Raw genomic sequence first — 25,490 nt, 5'->3', positions numbered from 1 at the left:
GACCCCGGTGCTGTGTCGTACCACTACACCAAACAGCCCTGAACCTGCATAAATCACAACCTTCGAAAAGCCTGTGCTCCACATCTTCTCTCCCCCCCCCACCCCTTTTCCATCTTGATAGATAGAAAATCCTTACGGAAAGGTTTAGAGGGATTAGCGTCCTACAGGACCTGAAGAAAAACAGTCTGCTAATAAGCAGCAGAATGTTCCTGTGCAACTTTTGCAGGAACAATACAGGCACCTCCACCCCTTAACTGAAATTGCAGTCCATGGCAAAAAGAAGAAGAGGTAAGCTTTGAAATATTGTTTAATTCTGTAGCAGCATCAGCAAACAGCCATTGCAGTATAATGAGCACGGCATAATGCTAATGCAAATGATATGGTTTCTATAAAAGTAGTGTCATTAAAATTAATCTGACAGATAGACCCATCCATTCCCCACAGTATGTATGCACAGTACTCATTGTTGACATGCACATGTATATGTGTGCACATATGGAGAAGTGAACAGCTTGGCATAATTAAATTTTCTACATGGAAAACTAGTTCTGACTAATATAAAAGAAAATAATGATTTAACTTCACACAGTTTATATATCATGCCTCTGATCCTGCAAGCAAAGGCTCCAAAATGTTTATCCTTCTACCAGGGCTGCATTCCAGCCTGAAGTGTTAGGGTATCTTCACCTTTCCTCTCTGACCCTACACACCTCTCTACCCTTGTTAGAGAGTATATGGTTCCTAAAATGGCATGAGTAAAACACAGGCAGACAGTTCATATGTGCTGCACACATTGTTGGGAGAGTAGGGTGTCTCCAGCTGATATCTTAAGAATTCACAACCAAAGCACTTTACCAAACTGATTTCATCAACTAAGATAAGTGCAGAAGTAAGTTTCATCCCTACAGTTTTCCTTTCACAGTATTTATATAAGGAGTACTAAATTCTAAGCTTTACCCCTGCATTGGTGAGTAGATGTTGTTACATTTTTCAGAGTTATCAAAATTACTTTTCTTGTTTGGAACATACCTTTGAGACACTAAAACCTGGGACATATTTCACTTGCTATTTGCAATTCCCCAATCTGCTCTATGTGAGCACTCAAAAGACAGGGTAGCACCAACGGACTCTGACACAAAGTCTGCAAAGTGCAGGGACACGGAAGCATCTTGCCTATCCTGCAAAGTGTGGAAGGAGGGGCAGAGGCAGCCTGTGGCTGCGGGGCCTGGAGCAGTGCCTGATTCCCTCATGCTAGTTCCGGGGCCGCCGGGTATAAAGAGCTTTATGCAATGTCTGGAGGGTGGGAGTTCATAGAAAACGCGATGTCTCAAGAGGCGAACACGCCTTTCTTCTGCAACTAGCGGGATAAGAAGAATACACCAGGCTTCTTGTGCTGCTGCTGTGCAGATCAGCACCCCGGAGTCGAGGAGCCAGCTTCTCAGGAAGCTGGAGCATCCCAGCTCAGATGGGACCTCACCATCGGATGGATGGAAGAGCAGCAACTGCTTGCAAACTGCTCATACTATTCACTGCATGCATAATGCAGGGTAGTTGCCAAGGTAAGCGCTATGCTCCAGCTTCTCCGGAATGGGACTTACACCCCAAGGAGCACATCCCTGTTCCGGGGGCTTCTATGGGAAAAAGACCAAAGTGCCTGAAAGTAGAGGGTTAACGGGCGCTGATTCAAGGAGTTCTTTCTAATAGCTGGGGGAGACAGCTGACTCTTTCCAGTCATTTGATAGAGTCGGTTTCTGTTGTGGAAAAGGAAGTAGCGCCTTAAGAATACCATAAACACCACTGGCTCTTTACCTTCACTTCATCTTGCTTTTAAATTATCCCAGTATACTTTCTCTGTTTGTTGTGGTTTGTATAAACTTTTTTTTCTGATTGTGTAAGATGGCAAAACACGAACAGCTCAGACATTGCAACTCCACGATCTAAACTCTCAGATGCAAGCGGGCTGTTTTTCCTGTAGTGAGTACTCTTTACTGCCTGTGGATAAGGCAAAAAAAATCACCCCAGACTTTTTGCATTTTTTCTTTGGGATCTTTGTGCCCTTGTTGCTCCTCAAGTATGGGTGGTTTTGCAGAGCAGAGTTCACCTGCATTCCAAGAGCTGGTTTGGTGACCACAAAAGCTGTCCCTAGAGTTGTTTTTGATGAAGAGTGCACAGGCTGTGACACTTGCATGTAGACAGGTTGGGCCGTGGCGTGGGGGCGGGTTATGCATGGACATGCTTGTATACGTGAGGTATATGCAGTCATTTACAGAAGGCTATAAGAAAGAAACAGATGCTTAGTCTGGAGCACAATAAGCTCCCCTCAGTCGGTCTCAGACGCAGATTTGAAGTTGAGAGAGGGAGAACTTTTTCTCTGGGCTTTGCTGTTGCTAGGCGACATGGAGGAGCATGTGACGGGCAGAGCAGGCTGAGTGCCGCTCCTCTGGTACTAATCTGGCTGCTTGGGATGGAGTAGCCGTGTCCCCAAGTCCTCTCCCGGCCTGTCACTGCAGCCCATCTTCCTACCTTCCCCATCTTCACGCAGTTTAATTGCCTTGCGGTGCAAATCAAGCCTGTCTTGTTGGAGCAAGAGTGGCTAAAGTGCTTTTCTTCCGCCCCGAGTATTGACCAGCAGTCCTGTTGGTTTTGTGTGTGCCTGTATATTACGTGTGTGTTCGAATTGTTAATCTGCTTTCTTTGCTCAACTCTTAGTTTAAGCTCCTTAACAGAATCAACTAAGTAATTATACAGCAACTGCTGCTAGCAGCTCCCACTTATCAGCAGGGAAATAAGAGATAGCTAATGTGCAGCAGGAGACCTGCAAAAACTCTGGCCACGGGGGTCACACTCGGCACAGTCAATCCTATGCGCTGTTATTTTGCATCGGATAGGATGGAAGCTGCAGCACTTATCAAAAATGTATTTCTTTGCTCTACAGCTGCTTGTTCAGAATGGGCCTGGTAAATGACATGACAGAATAAGAAGGGAGACACTTTGAACTAGTATCCACAGGTAGTGGAATTACAGAGGATTTTACCTTTATGGTGCCTTCCCGTCCCCCCACTTCCCTCCCTGTGCCCTCACAGGAGAGTAACTGTGCAAATGAAGTAATTGATTTTAGTAGTGGGTGACTGATACTGGTAAAATATCTGGATAGCAGTCTTGACTGCACTGTGATTATGGTGATGAAATATTTGGTAACCCTCAGTTCCAGCTCCTTGAATGTTGAGATCATGTCAGACACTTACTTTAATAAGAAAATTTAGAGAATCATTAAAGCAATACCAGGGCTCAGAAGGAAAATGGTGAAAATCTATCTTGCTTAATCCTCGGTGTTTTCAAAGGTGCTTCAATGATGTTTTTGGTTTTGTTGATAATACATGAGTGTTCCCAGTATAAAACTAATGTTTCTAGAAGTATTTCACCTGAACACTTGCTCAAATGATTGTACTCTTTCCTGATTTACCTTATTCTGGTTTTACTGGAACTGACCATAAACTGAATAAAAATGCTGCTTCTTGTAATTGGCAGGGTACAGGGTCTGGTTCTGCAACCTTTACTCTGTAAGTCTTGTTGCCTGTGGGGTAATTGTTCTCAGAAAAAATTGCATCTGGAATCTTAAAACCTGGTCAAGTGAAGGTAGTGTTAAGCACGGGCATCAGGGGGCTATGGTTAATACTTGTTTTGAGGGTGAAGCACTTTGATATTCCTCATAAAGTAGAGACAATGGATATTGTAGCTCAGCAGTTTTGCAGAGGGCAAATGAGATCATTAGGGCAACTTCACATTTCAGTATTGAATTCTTTAATGTTACTGCAAATCATATCAGATCTCCATACTCATGCAACATTCCATCTATATCTGTTTTTGGGCTCACCTTACCTATCATGGAAGGCCTGCTGTACTTTTTTTTTTGGTGAGAATTTAGTACTATCAGTGTTTGAATTTTTTTTGTTCTTAGTGGTTGAGCAGCGGAGAACTGTTAATTTATTTATAAAATCATTCGTACATATAAAATCATATATAAGGAATTCATAAAAATCTGTTTTTCTGTATAAACAAAAAGCCTTCTTTCTAGGCACAATGTCTGAATAAAGTTCTTCACAAATCTAATATAGTTAATATTTCCATAACCTATATAATTCAGATCACTTAAATTTCCTTCATTACTTTTTGGTGTCCCTTAGGTCCTGATGACTTCCTTGTAACAGAGATTATGTAAATCTTCCAAAAAATAAATGTATCTGTATGAAAATAATGTGAATTATTTAATAAATAACATTGGTACTAATTTTTGTCACAAATGCTGTTACACTGAAATTCTGGCTTTGCTGCAATTTCAAAATATCAAATTGCTAATATAAAGGTCAGGATTCCACTGTATTGCGTAGTTCACAATCTTTAAATTGCTGTTTGCATCTCCTGTCTTTCTGATGGGTACTTCTGAGGATCTTTTTATTTCTTTAGAATGCTTCATGTATTGAATCATAGATGACAGATTTACATTGCTTTGAATTATATGAGGTCACTGATTGCTTAGCCATGCTGTATGTTTTTCTTGCTCATAATCATAATATTCATGTAGACTTTCAAATTCTGGGAAATGGCAGCTGGAAATGTAAGCATTTCCATGAATGGTCTTTCTTCTAGTATTTATTTTTTGCTTTTCAATAACTCATATTTTACTGATTTTTTTTTAAGGTTTCTGTTGTTGATTTTTTTTCTTTTTAGGAAAGCTGATTAGCTGTTCTATATGCATCCTGACAAAATGGAATTTGCCCAGAAACTTTGCTGTAACACAAAAGTTGGTGCACCAAATTTGTTTTGCATGCTAAATCTCTGCAATGATAAATCATCAGCTTAATGCATCCCAGGCCAATATGAGTAAAACTTGTTACCATTATAAGGTCTTCGTTAGAGAATGAAGACTATTCTAAAGCTGAATGCATATGGTGTGATATCGTATCTCAGAAATCACAATGAGCATTTGCATGAAGTGGAACAAGCCAGTAAGGAAAAGCTGTGATAAGACCAAGTAGAGAAGAGGTACAGCAGCTTTTTCTAGAATGGCATGGAGAAACATACTTTTCCATCAAGCATTTTAATAGTTCAATCTCGAGATTAATAATTCAGTGGTTTTTAGACATTAGTCTTCACTCAAACCTATTTTATCTGTCTGTAGGGTGATGTACAGTGACGTTGCTGTAGGCGACAGGCTGGAGTCAGTATTTATTGTACAGCACTGAGCATGTTTAAATGACAGAGAAACCTGTCTGTAAGATTCCACCCCTGCCAAGACCTAGTATTTGAAGACCTTGAGTGAGATGTTCTTGGGGACTGAGCATTTGGAAGTAATGAGCAGGGAGAAAGGATGGCAGGAAAAATGAATATATCAATGCAGTCCTTACATACAATTGAATGGGTGTTGTGCATGACCTGTGGGCTGCCAGTGTTCATAATACTGCACTAGTACAATTTTCTTGATTTCTTTTGGAGATGTTCTTACACAGAAGCAAGGGCAAAAATCCCACCGGGTGTCCGTCTCCCTGACTCTGAACTGGTTTATTTCCTGAGGTCTGACAATTTAGAAATACCTGTCAGGCAAACACATTATAGTCTTCTCACATTTTCATTAATGAGTATTTCTGTGCACTAACAGGTTTTTGTTGTTTTTTTTTCCTTTTGATTTCTTTTAATGAATAACCAACTTGTAGTACATCTCTTGAATTTTCTTAATAATTTACTCTTTTTCTATATTCTGGTCAGTAAAGCATATCAGGTATTTGCAAAGTAATCAGATAAAGTAAAGAATGGGGCAAACCCCCAGAATTTTAGTTAAAAATTGAAAGCAGTATTTGGATGATATCTGGTTAGATTTAGGTTGTATGCCAAATGCTAGAATTACAGTAAATAATTAAGCTACAGGAGTGAAGACAAATAGAGACACAGCATCTAAGAAGATTTTAACTAAGATAAATGTGTGATATGTGTGATGCTTCTATTTCCCTGTAAGACAAACCAAAACCTTCTTTCATATATTGAGCTGATTGGAAATTTGAGCAATGAAATCCTGCTTTAATCCAGATTTACTTGCCATGTGTTTTGCAGGAAATGAACAAAGATTCATTTGGGGAAACGGTAGAATGCCATTTTATTAAAACCTTTTCATTCTTTTCCTTTTGGGCTTCCTGGATTGACATGAAATCAGTCATACTGTTTGGAGCCTTTCCCTTCCATATACCTTCTTGCACTCTTAGATTATTGCCAGATCGAAGTTTAGTGATGTTTGAGTTTAACTTCTTGCTTTTTAGCACTGAACCTGGAGGTTTTTGTGTTGAGATATATATATATATATTTTTTAATCTGAATACTCTTATTTTTAATTGAGCTGTATGCAGACACATTGTAGAGGTAGTTCATTTTATCTTTATGAATATTTGATCAAAATCCATTCTGTCTTCTTAAAATACTTATTTTTGGATCTGAGAGGTCATGATAACTTTTCAGATAGACGAATATGTAACTTGAATCACATTGTACTATCACTCTTTTAAGCAGGAGTTGCATCTTCTTTTCCAGAGCTCTGTTTAAAATGTACTGGAACCATATAGGACTTTGGATCTTTTAGAAGTTGTCATTGTTGAAAAACACTAAAGGTCCCTTCTAAATTAATAATTGACAGTTTGACATCTATTTAAAGAGAAGTGGATGTTTTTATATTGCTGTGAATAATCAGTGATGATAATCATAATTTCTCGGTTTCTTTTTAGTAATTTATGTTGAATTTGGCAGGTAAAGGACAGAAATGTTTTTTAAATTATTTAAAATTAAGTGCTTCTTTATATAGTTTGATAATAATACATCATTCTTAAAATTATCTTGAGTTGCTGTTTCTAGATGAAGGAATAAAAAGGTTTCTTCTAAATCAACCCTGTGCGACTCCTTTAACTTTAAAGAAACTACCCTGAGCTGTACAGGTCTAAGACAAAGAAAATAGGATTCAGTGAAGAATAAACTTATCTTTTAATAGCTTGTTACTGTTTTAGGTCCATTTTGAAGACCACTGTGTTATGATGTTAATTTTATTAACTACTTTTTGCTTCCTTGACACAGTGCACTTTTAGAACACTTTAAGAAAATGAAGTTCAATGAGTATGCATAGAAATGTCTAATGGATTGGGTAGCCTTCAGTGGATTCCTTAAGCTTTTACTGTTGGTTTCAAGGCTTTTAATGTTTTCTTTGTTTTGCAATGCTTAAAGTGGATTAGAGATCAAGAATCACTGTTACAAGTTTTGTTTTGGATTAATGAAATGACATAAGAGTTGATTGAAATGGTTCTACTTCTATGACCTGTTCCATTTTATATTTTAAACATGAATAAGTTGCCTTTGTTTTACAATCAAGAAGTCAGATCTTCAGCAAATGGGCACTGTTTACAGCAGCAGTGTGTCTGCCCAATTATTTTCTTGCAGAAGCAGGTCATGGGACTACACCCTGCTGAGTCGAGTCAGAGAATGGAGGTCTGTTCCAACTGGGACTCCCTTTGATGGGGATCAGGGTCATTCTTGTGGAGGAAGAAGGTTGGGGGTTTAGTTGTGCTCTATGGCATCTCTTAAAACAAAAAAAAGGAGTAGTCTGCGAGATATCCCAGTAACTGATACATTCATTGATTTATTTAGAATCTCAGCAGTGGTTTTTGTCTTTAGAAACCTTGTAGCACGTTTATCAAACTCAGATTAAGTATGCCATAGCAAGTTTACTTTGAGGAAGTATAAGGTCTGCATCAATAATCCTCACCAGATTTGCCCTGAAGAAGGAATTTTCCTACATAAAGTTCCTTTAATTCAATACCAGTGGGAGACTCCATTTATCTGATCAAGTCCTTACCATGCCTTGTCATCTAAGGGTACAGTTCTGAAAAGAATTGAGCCAAAGTGAACAGCTCACTGCTGCTGGAAGCAGGATGCTCCACTTTCCTTCTCTCTCTTCTCCAGTATCCCATGCCCATGTTACTGCCAGCCTTGAGTTGTTCGTGCTGTCTTTGCGTGTGTGTGTCACTGCTAATTGGACCTTCTGTGAGGTGCTTTCTCTTAGAAACCTGGGGGAAAACTAAACCAGCCTAGGGAATTAGGTGGTTTCCTGGTGATTTAGTGACTTTGAACACCAGGCAAAAAGGCCTGGTTGTTACTGGAGTTTGGAAAAGAAAGGGAACCTTGGCATCAACTGCAAGAAGGAGAGGTGTTGGAAAGAAAGAGAGAAACTCCATTTTCCTATGGTAAGTCAGTCGATTGTCTCAGCTGACCATGAAACTGCTGCCTAATGCTGCTGCTAAAAACATACAGGCAGTGCTTGGCTAGCATGCTGGTAACATGAGTGGTCCATCAGGGCTATAGCAGACAAGTGTTAGCACTGCCAGAATCCCTTTTATGAAGTTGTCTAGTGTAAACATATGGCCTGACTTGAATGGGAGTACTCACATATTTATTTTTGAGCAAGGTTGTAGAGCTGTTCTCAACCTGCAAAGCAATAAATGCATTGGACGTGGAATGCTACTGCAGTTTTTGTTGGCTTTCTTGCTGTGTTGATGAAAATAACTTCTACTACAGCAAGGCCTAATAGTTTTTTAAATGATTTCATGTGAAAGAAATGAGCTCCAGTTTATGTCTGGAATGAATGGCAAAGTCTGTGATGTCTTACATAAGAATAGTTGAGCTATTTTTATTTAACTTTGCAGTTTTTACTGTAGCAAGTCAGCCACAGAATGCACTTTAAAGCATTGCTGTAAATGAGTACAATACTTTTTAACTTGTTGGCCATTTAGAACTTTTCTACTAGGAGACTTAAATCCTAAGAAATTTCATAAGGCAGTAGAGGGAGAGAGAGAGAGAGAGAGAGACCCAGACGATCACCCTGTTAAAGGAAAAATCTTGTCGTTAAATGTTCTGTATGGAGATACTGGCTCTGCGCAGCAATATAACAGGTGTGATTGCGATTTTTCTCCTAGGAAGCATTGTGAAAGACTGGTGGAAAAACTATTGCTATGAGGAAAGGATTACGCTTTCAGGGTTGCAAGCCCGTAGGCAAATGCCTGCAGTTCTCTGAGCAATGCTATTTGTGTGTTGTGTGCAACCACTGACATACCTGGGACACAACATACTTGTATGTTCTTATGTTTCCAGGGATGTAGCACGTGTAGGGCATATGCAATTACACAAGCTAGGGCAGTTCTTCCCCACTATTCACCTGTGTGCCTGGAATGCTGCTTAGTGTAGCTAGCTAGTATAATTTAAGGAATTACTTAAAATATTATGCCTCACAGCCACCAGTGAAAGGAAGTAACAGCAGAATCAAGCATCCTTAAAAAAATCCAAATGGATGAGTAAATCTGACAGAGTTTGGATGGTTATGGAAGATCTAACTAAAATGCTTCCATTGGGATTGACAGGAAGAGTAGTATTTCAGTGGGAGAGGATATTTCTTGTATCTGTCCTCTTCTGATGAATTCAAGAACTTTGTCCTTTTAATGTGACAGAATCATTAGTATTACTATTTACATAAAATGATTTTTAAAGTTATTTTTAAACAGAAAACTATGAAGAAAATATGCTACACTTGGAAATGAAATTGCCAAAGGATGATTTAATTTTTACTGTTCATTTTCAGGTTCATTAAGATGAAATTGCATTTCATGTGAGCACACTGTTTCAGTTTAGGTGATCTTAGCAGGGGGTTTGGAATTGGTCTTTAAGGTCCCTTCCAATTCAAACTATTCTATGGTTCTAGAATCCTTATATTTATTTAGGCCTGCCTTACTGTATGGAATTTCCTTCGGGAAACTTGATAAGGAGGGATGAGCCATTATCTTTGAACTGAGACAGAGTCTGTAAGGGAGAAATGTGATCTGTTAATGGATCCAAAGAAATACCTGTAGTTCCCAATGTCATGGGCAGTAGTAAGCAGCTGGCACACTAGATGCTTGTAGCATGTGGTCTGTCTATTCTGTACTGTACTGACACGCCAGTTCTGCTTTTCTGAAAATGCTCTCACATGTTTAGTTTGCAACAAGTAACAGTCGGAATTTTTGAAGTGCAAAAGGATGACTAGTGCCCTGTGGAGCTTTGAGACGGCAGAAATAGCTTTCATTTTGTGTGCTTACTGTATTTATTATCTGTAAGGGAAAGTGGTTTATTTTTTGCATTACAAGTTTCATTTTTCATTTAATAACTTGTGACAGTATAGTAAGGTTTATGATTTGCCAAAGTGTTACATGTTGCATAGCAATTTTCATTCTAGGAATTATAGTTAAAAGAAATACAGAAAACTACACAATTTTACTGTCACAAACTGCATTGGAAGGCTCTTTCTGAGACGAATTCCTAGTGCTGCAGTGACTCATCAGATTTCAGGAGTGCATGACCGAATTGAATGCAGGTCCTCGTCTCAGCATGTGGTCTAATTTTGAGAAAAAACAGCACATTGGTTGGAAAATTTATTTAAAAAACAATAGAGCTCTCAAAACGAGAAAAGCTTCCCAAGAAGGTTATTTTGTCATCTGCTACTGCCTCAGTTAGAGTTTCTCAGTGACATGTACTGCACATGTTCTCTAAGTTGTTTAAGCGCTTTTTTTTCCCCAATTTCCATGCACTGTATAGTTGTAAATATGTTCTAGTCTTGATGATTTTCCTGGTTTGGTCATACTCCCCCCCTCCTTCTGTTACCCAATTGTTATTCTACAGCAGCCTTGGGGCCATTAGCAAGATTCATTCTTATGAAAATGCTTGGGATACTTCCTTCTGTGAGCAACTGAGGATGTCTTTATTTCTACTGTGTTTGCTTGTTCTTCTTCCTTTTCATGTCATTTGGTCAATTAGAACAGATTTTTGCATATTTAATGTGTCATTCATGAAAAAGAAGCTTCTGAGATTTAGGAGAGCTCCAATGTGTGTGCTTTGGTAGAGATCACAGGGCCTGCCTCACTTCCACAGCTGACACAATCACAACTGATTTATGTGGATTAAGACACCTAATGCCGAGACAACTGTTAGAGCTTACCCAATTTAGTGCAGAACATGTTCTTTATATGTAATGTGTCTGAAACACATTTTCATATTGATAAAGCTACTGCAAATGCTGGATCTCTTTAATTTGGCCATACAGATAGTGACTTTACTAAATTCCCTAAGAAAGGAGTACAAATAATTTTTGTTAGTCTTATCCTGGAAAATATTTATATATAGTTGGAATTAAGGAAAGTGTCCAGCGAAAATTACTGGCTGATCCTCAGTTATCACTGAAATACAAGGAATTTGACAGTGACTTAAATGGAAGAAGGAACCTGATCTGTTCCATATAAGGCATATTTACTTTATCAGTAGAAAGGAGTATCACCTCCTGTCTATTAGAATTAGCTCTTGCTTAAAAGGATTATTTCTCATTCCTGCCTTGTTCTAGGACTAAGAAGATAGTAATAGTTTATCCATTGTTTTAAAAAAGTGTGTGAGCTAAAGCAAGATTATAAAGAAACTTAATTTTTATTGAGTTGCTTATAGAACTGTATGATGTAAAAGATGAATAGTATGGATATGTGCTCTTTGTGAGCATGTATAATAAATAAAATCTCATGGGTTTAAATGTAAGAAGTTTATTTTTTTGCAATTAGGATGAGTGTGAATACTTTTAAAATATTATGGTTTTTTTTTTACTTCTTCCAGAATGATTGGTTTTAAAGCGATAATGTGAAACCATAATTATTTTGTTCTGAATACCAGAGCTTTAAGAAAAAAAAAATTAAAATTGAGATTTTCTTTTTCCCTTAGAGGTCTATATGTGGTTCATAAAAAAATTAAGAGAGTTTTCTCTTTATTATTAGTTCAGACTTATACTTGAAAAGAACAAAATTGAGTAGATTTGCTGAAAATTAATTCAGCCTGTTTTTATCAGGCTGTTTGCAGTTGTTGCGTTCTCAATTAATTTCACTGAAGTAAGGTAGAGAGGATGAGGATTATGAATATCTTTAATGTTGCTAGGAGGCATTTACAGTGTCATTCCTTTGAACTTGTTGTCTACAAGAGATCTGAACCCTTTTTTTTCTTTGCAGGAAAGCTTTCCTGCTTAGTTTCAGTAGATTAAAATCCTGAATTTCTTTAGTTCTTGGATTTATGTCGAGGCATTAGCAGAAATTAATCTATAGTCCTTTTATAAGTGTATTAACTGAAAACAAATAGTTTAACCCAGAGTACACTAATTTTAAGTATTTTTATGAGAGATTTTTGCCTATGAGTATTACTAAAATGAGATTTGATGCCTTAGTTTTAACAATGGCTTTGAGAAGTGTCTGTAAGTGCAAAAACATGCAGACACAAAGCGTAGAATAGCATGTAGATTTTGCTGTGTTTTTTACTGCTTGGGAAGTCAAGGGAAACCATAAAAATCTGCTGATGCTGCAGTAAAACATGGTATTTCTAAGTCCATATTGAAAGACAGTATTTTTGCTTTTGGTCTTGAATTATAAGGTGCTTTTTGTTAAAAATCAGTGAGTAAAATTTTAAAATGTAGGTATTAAATCTTGTCTGTCAGAGTAGAACCCATTCATTACAGCTACTGATACCTGTCATTCTGCTGAACACAGAGTGTGATTTACTCAAAAGTTTTAAGTCCAGCTAGTGCCAATGAAGAACCAGATCTGTTGCTTCAAGTTCTGTCCTTTATCATTTCCCCCACTGGCCCCTGCCCCCCACCCCCAAATCATCAGAAATTCTCCTTGTTTCATGTATTGTCTAATAAACAAACCAGCAAAATGAAGTCTGCGCTGTGACTGTCTGGTGCTAACGGGGGAACAATAGAGTATGACTGTGTGTTGGTGGAGGGAAGAACAGGGACATTGGGCCGCTGCACATCAGGACACCCAGGTGAGTTCAAGAGCCCTGTGCGTTTTATGCTGCAAACTGGCTGGGTATGGCTCTTTTTGTTATGTCATTGTACAGTGCAAGACTCAAAGAGTCCTTGATCAGCTGCTGAGCCTGTAGATACTACCTTACTAATAATAATCTCGCTATATGTAATTGGATGATAATTCAGTGATAGAAATCCTACACTTCCCTATTGACATTTTGTTTCTGTCTCTCTGGCACTGCAGCATTTCTGCTTCAGATTGTCCCCTGACTAGTCCCCTGTCTGCCTATCAATCTGTATACAGACATCTTGCAGTCATGTGAAGTGTGTGCAGACACACATTTGTACTACCTATTAATATTTTCAGTTAAAATTATTTCTCTAATATAATTTAGGTTACAGACTTGAAGGTACAAAAGACATTCTGTGTTACAAGGTCTTGAAGACTGCAGATAAATCTTCTACTGCTTTCTGTAATAGCTATAAATGCTTTTGTGGTCTGTTTTTTGTAAGTCTGAATTGTTTGTGTTAAATATAATGAAGTTTGAAGAGTTTCGAAAGACTAAAGGTTAAATATTGTCTCAAGGTATATGAAATGTAGCATAATTTTATCAAACTCTTCTTTATATTTTAAATAATATTTGTTCACCTATTGTAATAGCTAGCAGAAAACTGCTTTTCAGTATCATAGGATGTTATAGAATAATAAAGTTTTTCCTAAACTGTGAATTTTGCTCCTTTCTCTGTTAGTGTGGAGTAACAGAGATGGAATTTGCAGTAGTTCAACTTCCCCTCCCTGAGCATTCCAAAACGTTGTGCTGTTTGGCATGTAATTAAGCAAGGAAAAAATCTTGTATCAAAGTGCATGAAAGGTGATTCTCCAGGATTCTTTTACCTGAAGGACCACTGGAGTGGGCTACTCTGGGGGCCAAATGGGTACAGAGAGTACCCTTTGCTGGAAGGCAGAAAGGGAGAAAAGAGAGCTTGTCACTTATTTTTCTTTTTGTAAATTTTTTGTGGGAGAGGTTTGTAGTGCACAGTTTCTTTGTATTTACTTGTTGAAAACCTGTGGATGTATTAAAAGTTGAACTGTTCCGTTGAAAAAATATTGCCTTGAACAACGTTACTCTTTTAAATTAAAAGAATTTTTGTTGAGGGATTTGATTCCTGAAGTGTAAAGTAATTGCAGCAGTGTAAGTTTGATTTTTGAGTGGAGAGTTTGAGAGTGGTAAAATGTATTCTGAGCTTAATATATTCCTCATTAATTTAAATCATTCAGATTTAACTGCTAAAGAAGTATTAGCAGTTCTCAAAGGTATGGTGAGTACAAGGAAGGAAGAACAAATGAGGGGCTTTGGCCTATTCTGAGTAGTCAGAATGAGTAGTCATGACCTTCAATCTGTGGATGACAAATGTAATTCAAAAGATTTATAGTTAGAATTAAATGTGTGAGGGACTTCAGGGTTGAATGGGCAGGTAGAAAATGTGTGAAAAGAATAGAAAAGACTAGAACTGTTCAGGGTGAAACTGCAAAGCAATGCAAAGTGGTAGAGTAAGGCTGTATTCCTTTCTCTTTATAGGCCAAGCATAACATTCTGGTTTTAATACAAGATAATTGAATGTAAGATTTGATTCCCAGACTAAATATTTCTACACAAACATTGGCACAAATGAAGTCCAGTGGGGGCTGAGAGGGTGTAGTGGACTGCCTTGCTATTGAAGACTGTAGCCCTATGGGTTAGATCATTGTGCTGTGAAATGTGTGAGACTTACTAACCTCTCTCTGCTGCTGCAGTTCCCTATGACTTAATGTGGTGGTGAGTAACATTCCTTAGTGGTGTGGAGGTTGTCTGTCATCCTCTAATGGCAGTGGGGTTTGTCTTAGGCACTGGTTTACCTCAGGATATTTAATTCATATGCAGGCAACAATTGTTGCAAAACATAAGGTTGTATTGCAATAATTCCTCTGATAGAAGATGCATTTATTTTTAATAAATTAAAAGTAAAAAAGGTATTTTGTTTAGTTTGTGTTTTGTTCAATCTCTGCTCTGGCAAAATCACTACTATGTTGGTTTATTCCAGTGGAAGACGACTACTTGACATGATCTTTGTGCAAGTAGTTTCCCAGAGCCAGTAATACAAACCTTCTTGTTTTACCTGAGCAAATTCTGAATCTTAAACGTCCATTCAGAGTCTCTTACAAGAGAATCACAGACACAGAGAACAGTGGAGTCTAGTGACAAAGTTAGCATAAAGCCCAAAGATAGTAGGTAAAGGAAGAAGTTTAGAAATAAGGCTGTATTTTTCCAGTAATGCTTCTGATCTTTGATTTGCACTTTCAGTATTACTTGTTTATATTACATACTATATTGTATATTTGTTACATCTTTGGTGTCTTCCTGAATATTGAGTAGTTGAAACAGATCTTACTTTCCAAAATCATTTATGTTAATGCCCAAATATTCCTCTTGTATATTCTGGTGTGATTCCTCAGGTCTGCCTTGCATTTTTTTAGCCTGTGTTTTAGTCGTGCTTTAATCACAATCAGAAGACTAAAACTAAATTATAGTAATAGTAGAGTAACACCAAAAATTGAATAATTTCTGAGATTTGAACTTTGAAAAAATCACCCAAATTCTTTTCTATTAGCAAATTTTAATCATGACACTGATTATTTCTTGTTTTTAAACTTGGTGATTATTTCCTCCAGGAATCTTGCTAACAAGATTCTGTTTGTCTGAAAGAAGTGTCGGGTTTTATCAGCATTTGTCAGAGTAAATCTGAATTTCTGTGTAAATTAGCTCATTAGTATGAAGTTTTGTCAATATATGAGTGATTAATGAGCTGCTTTACCATTTAAAAAAAACCCACAAAAACTCTTACTGAAAGAAAAACCTTCCATAAAATTACTAATTACTAAATCTTCAGTGAATTGAGGCTTCAAATGCTGTCAATTAACAAGTGAATATGCCTTGTCTTCTGACAGTCCCCACTCTTGCTGAAACCCAGATGCTGCAGGCTCACCTTGCATAGCATATACCAAACCTGGTTATTGCTGACATGGTTATTTTTCTTTCCTTCTGGATATTTCTCCTGGGTATTTGCAGAAGCAATTTGGTAATCATGCATTTTTCCCCTTATTACTTTCTCCTTTATCAAAGTTAGAATTGTTTTTGCTCACAGTTGAAACAGAAGCTTTTTTAGAACTTCGAGAGAAGTGCCCTTGATACTTTTATTTCTTTCATATTACTGGTTTTCAAAGATTGTTTTTTAAATGCATTTACATAATTTTCTGCTATGTCATTTTCTTTGTTCTAAAGGTAATGTAAAACAGTGATAAGTGAACTGTGATAAGTGTCAGTCTTTCATAGCTTTATAGGTGTTTCATAGCTCTTCAGTTATATGTAATCACAGAAGATAACACTGTAAAGCCTAATGCTATAATTAAATGTATTTTAGCAGTTCTGCTGAAGAATTGTATAAATGGACATTGATACAATGGTTACTTTCTGTGTGAACAATTTAAACTGTAATTCTACAAAGTAGCAGAACTGTGTGATATGCAGGTTTTCTGTTAACGTTCTCTGTTAATGTTTCTCATACTGTACAAAGACCACTGTGTTTATAATGCTTCTAAAAAAGTTTATCAGTGTTATCTCCTCATTTTATTCACTAGAAGGGTATGTTTAACTGTAGGAACTTTACAAGATAGGCAAAATAAATGACTAGTGTTATACATAGCGCTTGAATTTTTTAAGCTAGTAATTACTCAGAAATGACTTAGAAATAATGTACAAATTACTCATATTGCCATTAAAAATTCTATTCATGTGGATACAGATTTAATTCTATATTGCAACTTCTTAAGTAAATGACTATGAATATTCCAGTAGTTTTGAATAACAAAAATATACTAAGTATACAAGCATATTTAGTATTTGTTTTGCAAAGTGATTGCAATTGATTAAATGGTGGTTTATGTGTTTTGTTTATTAGAGCTTTAACTGCTAATCTTATGTGAAAATGTTGCTTTGTAGGGCAAATTTCAGGGAGAGGGCCTGGGATTCCAGAGTGAACTTGTACATTCCTTCAGGGCATTTTTGCAAGGGAGGTTGTTGTGTTTTAAAGGTAGTTGATAAGAGGCCTGCACCACCAACCCCAGACCTGCACCACCAACCACCATCATGCATTAGTCTGTAGAAGGTATTTGGGGGAACATACTTCTGTACCACTCCGTACCACCATTTATCCAAGTGAAATTTTTGACCATTTGCAGGATACATTATAAATCAGGATGTCACTACCAGACAATCAGATTTGAGCATTCCTTGCACAAAGTAGCTTGCCTATATCCCTAAGGAATACATCACTTAACTGTGTTTATGTGACAGTGTTGATATGCCTGGTTTTACGTGAAAGTTAGGGTAGCATGTTATTTATGTCATCACGAATTCACAAAGTAGGTGGTTGTGCTTTATATGCAGTGGGGTTATCTTCTCTGGACAAATCTCTCAGAATAATTGAAAGATGTAGTTTATCATATGGCTATTAATTAAATTAGGAAACAAGATCTTTTTTCTTCAGAGTTGGACTTTGCCACTACCTCAATTTTATTCAGTGTTTCCTTCTTTGAGGTGCTGACAAGAGAATAACATGGAAGAGAGTGCTGTTGAACCTAATTATGTTATAGCTCACTGTTTTGGCCACCTATAAAACTGTTCACTCCCTTTTTATGAGGCTGTAGTCACAATGAAAGGCCATAAACAGTGCCTTTTCTCTTTCCTACAGGACTGGAGATTTCATTAGTTGACTAATAAAGGCCTTATCCAGCTACATTTACACCTGGGAATGAATGCTGCTTTATCGGGTCTTAATCCTTGGCAGGTTGAGCAGAAGGGAATGACAGCAGGATAGCTTTTGATCACTATAAATGTCTGAAAGATTAATTTAAAAAAAATAAATTATTTGCTATTCAAATCTTGACTGAAGACATGCTTTCTTGTACTTTAGAAAAAAGATTATAAGTATGTGAACATTATTAGAAAACAAAACAAACACAAGATCTTTCTATGCTTTCAAGCATGTACTGCTGAAACAAGTTTTCCACATTAGCTAAAGTGATTATTGTTATTTTTTAAAATCCCCATGGACTTTGGACACTGCTCATGTTTAGCCCTTAGAAATAATGTGGAAAATTATGCCCTACCTTTATTTAAAGTCTATGCCACTCAAAAATTTAAAATTGATACATTCCTTCTAGTACGTTTCTGTAGTGTAGTGATTCTCTGAGACTTGTTTGGATTATTTTTCCTTTTTGAAAACTATTTTTGTTTTCTTTGTAGAATATACAAATATGAAAATTATTGGAATTTTCCCACAATTTTGTTGGAAATGCCCTGTAATGTTTAGAGATGGTTATTTTCTTTTTTGTTTGTTTGACTGGGGTGCATGGAGGTCTTTTTTTATATCTGTACTTTTTAATACTTTTTGGATTATTGTAATATCATTTTCTCTCCTTTCTGTGCCACAAAGCAATGGGTAGATGACAGTTGTTTAACAGGAGTGTACCTCACTGTCTGTGTTTATGTGCTTGCCCTGCTAAGCTGCTTGTTACTGTGTTCTACTCAGGATGTGAGCGGGGGCAGTTTCGCTGTGGGAATGGGCGCTGTATTCCTGCAGACTGGAGGTGTGATGGGGCCAGAGACTGCTCAGATGATACAGACGAAGCTGGTTGCCGTAAGTTATACAAATACAGAGCAACTTATCTTTTTAATGAGACTGATACTGATGAGATCCCAGTGTGCTCAGTTGTACCTCTGGTGCAAGAAAGAATTTTGAAGAGGGAGAAAACTAGTTGTCTTGAGATACTGCAGAATCTGTTTGAGTCATATTTCATGAGTTTATTTGCTTCGGTAGTCAGAAAATCACATAGTGCTCAGCTCTAACATGACTTAATCTTTTCTTAAAAATCTGACTGTCTAATAATGCAGTTTTATGATTAATGTTCTGTAAGTAAATGTAGAAGTGTATTCTATTACTGCAATAATTCTGAGTACCGGGTGTATATACAGCCATATCAGCATCACTTGTGCCCCAAATCTTCGGATTTTTTCATGCCTTGGAAAACAGACTCTACATACTGCACCTAAAGTAAAATTGTGCCTAGCTGTCTAGAGTTGGTTGTGCTGTGCCAGCAGCTTAGGGAAAACAGTTATATTCATATGGACCGTAATATCCATGCACAAAGATTTTCTCAAACTGAATGGAAAAGCTGTGAAGACGAAGAATTTCCTTCCACAATCTGCTTTCAGGAACTTGCCTGCATTTTATGCTCTTGGATCTATTGTTCTTTGAGGTGTTGTGGGTTTGTGCAGTTATCATCCATTTACAGCTGATGGGGAGTAAGAAAGACTAATTTATGTCAGTTCTTCTCACACTGTATTATTCTTTGCTGCTTGACCCATATAATAATTGGAGGTCATTGACATGGCTTCGCTGCCTGATTTGTTGCTTAGCACTTTAGTTGCCTCCGAAAAAGCAGTGCCATGCTGGATGAAGAATGCCTTTAAAATGGCAAAACAAAATGGTGTTCTCCTACAGCATTTTGTCCCCCCAGCTGTTTCAACCAGACATAATACTATGTTTCATCTTAGTTTTGAACTTCAACTGAAAAGAAGTTGCTGCGCTTTCAACAAGGAGTGGGTAAAAATTCATGTTGACGTTTGGAAAGGTTAGAAAAAAAACCAACTACAAACCAACAAAAACCCAATAAAAATCTGAACCCTTACTACACTTGTCATAAGCATGAAGTGGAGTTGGTAATACATTTTAATACATGTGATGAATTAGGAAGATGAAAATTAAACTTTTCAATTTTTTTCAGTTAATTATACTTTAAAACCCAGTATATTAAATGTGCCATAGGTAGTGGGGCACATCAGGTCAATTAAGATAGTTTTAAACTGTTTAGAACTGGTCTGAGGTTAAAATCATAAGATTATTCTTTGGTTCTCAAAGCAGGAATTAAAACTACGTATGTCTAGTGTGTCATCTATTTTATCCCTCTATTTAGTTTACCATTAATGTTATTTTGCTGTTCTCAACTCTCAGTCTACAAAGCGATTTAATTTTCTCCCTTGATGCTTTGGTTACATTTGGGCACAACGTGTTTCTAGTTGAGCTTACACTAGTGCAGAAACATGATCCTGGAAAAAAAGGATGGTTAAGATGAGGGTCCTGTCTACTGGACTGTGTTGTGCTCATGATTCTTCCCAGAAATATTAACTACAGAGTAAGCTGTAACACAGTTTTAAACACTTATTTGATTTTTCTTTTTGATGGATTCCCTTTTGTCTGTCTATTTAAAAAGTACAGAGTGGAGCTGGGACAACAATTCAAATTGTTATGACCTGGCCCTCACTCCTTCATCATGAATTCACAGGGAAGAATCATGACCTTGTCTTGAGAGGCTTTCCTGCCTCAAAGTGGAATGAAAGCAATTGCACAGCCCCCTGTGACACTAGGGAAGGTAGCATTAGTCCATACATAAGTGAAAAAAGGGGCCGAAACTTTTTTGGGGCCTGCCATCTAGAGGAGCCCGTGTTTCCAGGAGAGGATGTAAAGCTAAAGATTCCTATGCAGAAGCTCACTAAGCTGATTTTGCTTTTGAGCATCCTTCTGCTGGTCAACTTTCTCCTCTTGGGTGTGTCTGTTTTCTTTGATGTGTCAAATGCTTCATGTGTTTCATGGAAATTAAAATTCATCAACATTTGAACCTTAAGTCTTCTTTTCCCTTTTTTAATTTTCTTTGAAAGTGCTTTCCCAGATGTCTGTGAAATGACAATTTTTTCTTTGCTTGCACTAGCTCAACCTACCTGTGAGGGAAATCAGTTTCAGTGTCAAACTGATGGTGAATGTATCCCACAGTCATGGGTTTGTGACGATGAGGAGGACTGCGAAGATGGCTCAGATGAGCATCAACAATGTCGTAAGTACTTTAAGTTCTAATGTGAAATAAGGTAATTTACATAGCACCTATTGAGAACATACAGAAACAAGCCTGCTGAAAGCACAGGAGAGTCTCTCTCAAGTGTTTCTAGAATATAAATAATCTGAAGTCTGAAGTAGCTGAAATACAGAATATATGTCTAAAAAGACATCTCCAGGTCTTGAAATCTGAAAATTACTGATGTTTCAGTTAATTAAAAAGAAGAAAAATTCACACTGTATATTAGTTTTATACTTGATACAAGATTTAGAATTTTCAAAAATAATGAAATGGATAGAATACTATGTCTGCTCTATTCATTGCCTAACAAAATTCACACTAGCATCTCAGAACTATATGTAAAAAAAATATTTATTTCATTCCAGAAAATTTTGAAATTTATTCATATGTTGAGTGGAGAAATTATCGGTCAGTTCAAGTAAACTTTGATAAATATCCTTGTACAATTTTCAGGAATGCTATTTAATAGCATTATTATTTAAAATGATCAGAGTCAGAAAGTAGAAATACTGTGGTGTGTGGTCTGGGTGGAGGGTGAAAATTTAGTCTTTCATTATTCTTTGGACTGCTTGAATTTAGGACGTAATTCCAATTAGTATTTCATTTTAATATGCTAAACCGGATATTATTCATGTTTGAATAGCTATTTTCAGCAGGTGTTTAGTGTTCTCTGTGTAGTTTAGATCAAGGAAATAATTTAGTGTCCCAACTGCTGTAGCCATAGACTTGCTTTTTTCTTAGCATTAATAGCAAGATAAATACTGATACTAATAAAATATATTACTCTGATTTTTGAATATAAGAGGATTTTTGAATATAAGATGCTTATCATGATTAAGCAGTTGAGGGGCTGTCAGTACATGGGGAAGTGATGAACAGTGAACTGAGATGATTATTGCATCAAATTACATTCTCCGCATTATTGGGTAGGACAGGAAAACAAGTGTTACAGTGTTCTGAATAACTAGTTTCCTGCTACTTCTACTATTAGAAGTTACTTTAAGGGATAAGGAAAAGATTAAATTACTTTTATATCAATTTCGTGTATAATTTTTTATAACTTCCTTAAACTGAACAGCTCTGGAGTGACTCACCAAGCCCTGGACGGATTCAGAGTTTTAAGTTTTGGAAGGATTTTCCTCACAGACTTGGTTTTTCTTTTTATATCTTGATACTTGTTCCCACTGAGGATGGAAAAATTTGAAGGAAAATTAACTGCCTTTTGCTCCTCTCTTCCTCTGAGAAGGTGTCAGCACAACTGCTGATTATGTTTTAACTAAGGAAACTGTAGATACAAAATGCAGCAGCTCTGAGTATGACTTTTGAACTGGGTCACTGTAACATTTTTCTCCATGTACTGGTTAATCATGAGTGTTAATAACTACACAGTGGCACTGTGCTGCTGGCATTTTTGAGTCATCTCTTGGTATTTGTCCTTGTTCTTCTAAAGTGACTTTTTATATCTATGTTTGGGAAACCTAGAGGAGCTTTTCCTCCTTGAAACGTTAAAAATTTTTCCTAAGAAAACTAGCCAACAGAGACATAATCATTCTTGATCCTCTGTTAGTTATGAATTGAAACTAGTCCTGACTGTTGAGGCCCTGGCTGTATTAGAGAGCAGTGCCTTACCTCCAACTCTGCTGTGTTTACGTTGTGACATTCTGGTTGACCATATAACTAACTTACTGACAGATTTTGAGGCAGTAAATGAAATAATAGGAAAAATTTCAAATTGGTGAGAATTGGTAATCTAATGTTTTAGGCAGTACAGTTGTGGAGAGGTAATTCTTAACCTAGAGGTCAATGCCTTCAATGAGAAAAGCAGTGAACCTGCAGACTGAAGAAGGCCTCACAGAGCTGTGTTATCTGCCTTGTGCTTCTCGAGTGTTCTTTAATTCTGCCTGAAATATCAGCACAGGAGGGGGAGAAAGTGGTGATATTTATCAGAGAGATGAAGTAGTTAAAGAGGAAGAAGGAAAATATTTTTCTTCATACAAAGTCTTGGTTGATGTAGAAGACTGATGGAGTGCCTGTGTCTTGCAGCGGGAAGGACATGCTCAAGTGAGCAGTTCACGTGTTCAAATGGACATTGTATCCCGAGCTCCTACTGGTGCGATCGAGTGGAGGACTGCACTGATGGAACAGATGAAAGAGCCTGCCGTGAGTCATAACTCTTAGCATGAGATCTGGTTTCATCTCATCTCTCTGTGGCATTTTAATAAATCTGTGAGATTGAAGGGCTTGTTAAAAGACAGGATGACCACAATATGCTTCTTGTTCCATGAGTTTCATTTCAGATTCTCTTGTGTATTAGAGCTGGTGTTCTGATACAGATCCATTATTGCAGAACTCAAAAGCACTCTGCCACCACAGGATCAGGGCTTCTTGTTTCTCATCATCTGAAAGATAATTATTACTGCATTGGGAAAAAAGTAGCCATGTTTAACTGGCTTATAGCTTTGGGACACTCAGAGCTAACTTTGCCAAATTTTTTCATAGTCTTTTTTCATACTTCTTATGAAATCAGTAGTAGTTATAACCTGTGTAGAAAAGCAGGATTTGACTCTAGATCACTTCTTTGAGGAACCTTGACCCTTTCAGAAGCATTTGTATTCTAGACTGCAGCTTCCTGTGGAGATGATTTGGTCATACTATATTCAGACAAGTTGCTTATATTGTGCCAACAACATGCAGATAGACAAGTGGTTTTTTTCAATCAACTTCCCCAGAGTTGAGGCTGCGTGACTGTGTGGTGACAGTTTCCCTAGATCCTGGCCTAGGTTGAATACTGATGGAAAGGAAAGCTGGCCACAGAATAAAGGCTATGTTTTCCAGAAATGATTTTGTGTAATACAGGCACAACAATGTGTAACAGCCTGTCTGTTCCTTGCTAATATTAAGGAAAAGCTTCACACATCCTGAGTGACATCTAACACATGAACTGCTGTTCCAGCTGTTAGTATGCCTTTGGGAAATAGGTGTAACTGTGAACTTTGCTCAGAACCAGACCCAGGATGAGAGGTGAGGAAAGAGGATAGGGTGCTAAGGGATGCATAAAGAAGAAAGAAATAAAATATTGTTAATGGCTGAGCTTAGGTGGAAAAAAGGGCATATGCACAAGCTGTGTAAATGTAAACTTATGTATTACATGGTCAGCCAACTGCTTATGTGTTTTATCCCTGACTCACAAATGACTAAAAAGTACACTGTGTAGAAAGAAAAGTGATTTAGAACTATATGGTACCCTGGAATAAAACGTTGCTCAGTCATCCAGCTTGGAACTTTTTCGTGTGATAGACGCGCAGCCAGTTCTGAAGTCACCAGCACAAATGGCTAAAAGGCTAAAAGCCAAGATCCCAGTACCTAATACTGTTGCTGGAAGAATATCTTCTGTAAATTGGCATTTTTTCTCTCAAAGTTTGGAGGAGGAAAAGAGATTTGTAACTTAATGTAACAAATCCATGTCACATTAAAAGAAATCCTGTAGAAAAGATATTTGTTTAAAAAATGCATTATCTGGGAATTAAAAAAGAGGATCTGCTGAGTGTCTCTGAAAAACCTGTGAGTAGTCATTGAATACAGTGTGGGACAGCCAGAGACCATGATGTGGTATAATGCAGTAAAATCTGTGGCAGGCTGGGAGTGGAGTCCTAAGGATGATACTTAGTTTTTAAGACTAGAAGCTGCTGTAGTGTTTGAAAACTGAAGTACACGTTTCATACCATGTTTAACGTTCTCATTTAAGTAAATTAAAAAGGCAGTTAGAAAGGGGCCCTCTAGATACATTAATAGCAGCACTCTGCTGCTGTGTGAGAAAGGCAGTCATTGGTCTATCAGCCAGAAGGCCCCCGTGACTGTTGTGAAGGCAGCATATTCAGCCCCAGGGACAGGCACTGCTTCCTATCATTCAACAGCCTCTACTCTCATTTATTAGAATATGTGTTGACAGTCCCTCAAAGACAGAAGAATGACTGTGACTTAGAACACTACAAGTAGCTGTGTTGGACTATTTAAAGAAATGTGACAGTGCTGAAGACGAGAGGATCAAGAAGAATGTAATGACAAGACCCTTAAGGAAGGCTGGTTAATTTTATTGCCTTTTTGTCTCTGCAAGGCCTGGAACTTTAAACAGAAGCTATAACATAAGATTAATAGTTTGGTGATTTTATGATTAACTGCACAGTAGGGATTAGTGTAAGTATTCCATTTTTTTGCAGCAGATTCCAATACTCGCTTTGAATATTATTTTTTCCCGCTGTTTAGTCCATTTCCTTTTCCACACCATCTGATATAAACAAATATGAGGAATACTACTATTGTGGGCTTTTCATGTGTCATTAATTTTTCCTTATTTAATATGTACTAAAAGGTTTCGTAAATACAAACAAGACATCCATGAAACCAAAAGAAAAAGCTATTGATAATTGATTCTCTTATTTCACGGAGCAGGAGCATAACAAAATACAAATGTATATATCCTTCTGCCTTGCACTTACTTATCTGTCTGGAAGCAGGTGTAGATTTTAAAAATGATAAAGTTTTGTTGTCGAATAAGTTACACTATTTAAGAAACTAGTCAAATGCAAAATGTCA

The 25,490-nt window shown here is 37.2% G+C and overlaps 1 protein-coding gene across 3 annotated transcripts in view; it reads left to right on the top strand.

The window, feature by feature from the left end:
- Positions 1-254: 254 nt before the first annotated feature.
- The window catches only part of LRP2 (LDL receptor related protein 2), a 118,834-nt gene continuing 93,598 nt past the window's right edge, over positions 255-25,490 (top strand). For 2 of the 3 annotated variants that reach the window (XM_071562866.1, XM_071562865.1), the window contains exons 1-4: positions 1,281-1,559; positions 18,518-18,625; positions 20,754-20,876; positions 22,941-23,057. In XM_071562866.1, the coding sequence (XP_071418967.1) occupies positions 1,466-1,559; positions 18,518-18,625; positions 20,754-20,876; positions 22,941-23,057 (442 nt within the window). In that variant the 5' untranslated portion in view covers positions 1,281-1,465. Of the gene's footprint in view, positions 289-1,280; positions 1,560-18,517; positions 18,626-20,753; positions 20,877-22,940; positions 23,058-25,490 lie in introns of those variants that run through there. The other variant, XM_071562867.1, reaches the window with a different exon arrangement.

Source organism: Pithys albifrons, chromosome 8, assembly GCF_047495875.1.
Source record: "Pithys albifrons albifrons isolate INPA30051 chromosome 8, PitAlb_v1, whole genome shotgun sequence".
NCBI classification, from domain to species: domain Eukaryota; kingdom Metazoa; phylum Chordata; class Aves; order Passeriformes; family Thamnophilidae; genus Pithys; species Pithys albifrons.
The sequence above is the reverse complement of the archived record's forward strand: the minus strand, read 5'-3'. Positions and strand labels throughout refer to the sequence as shown.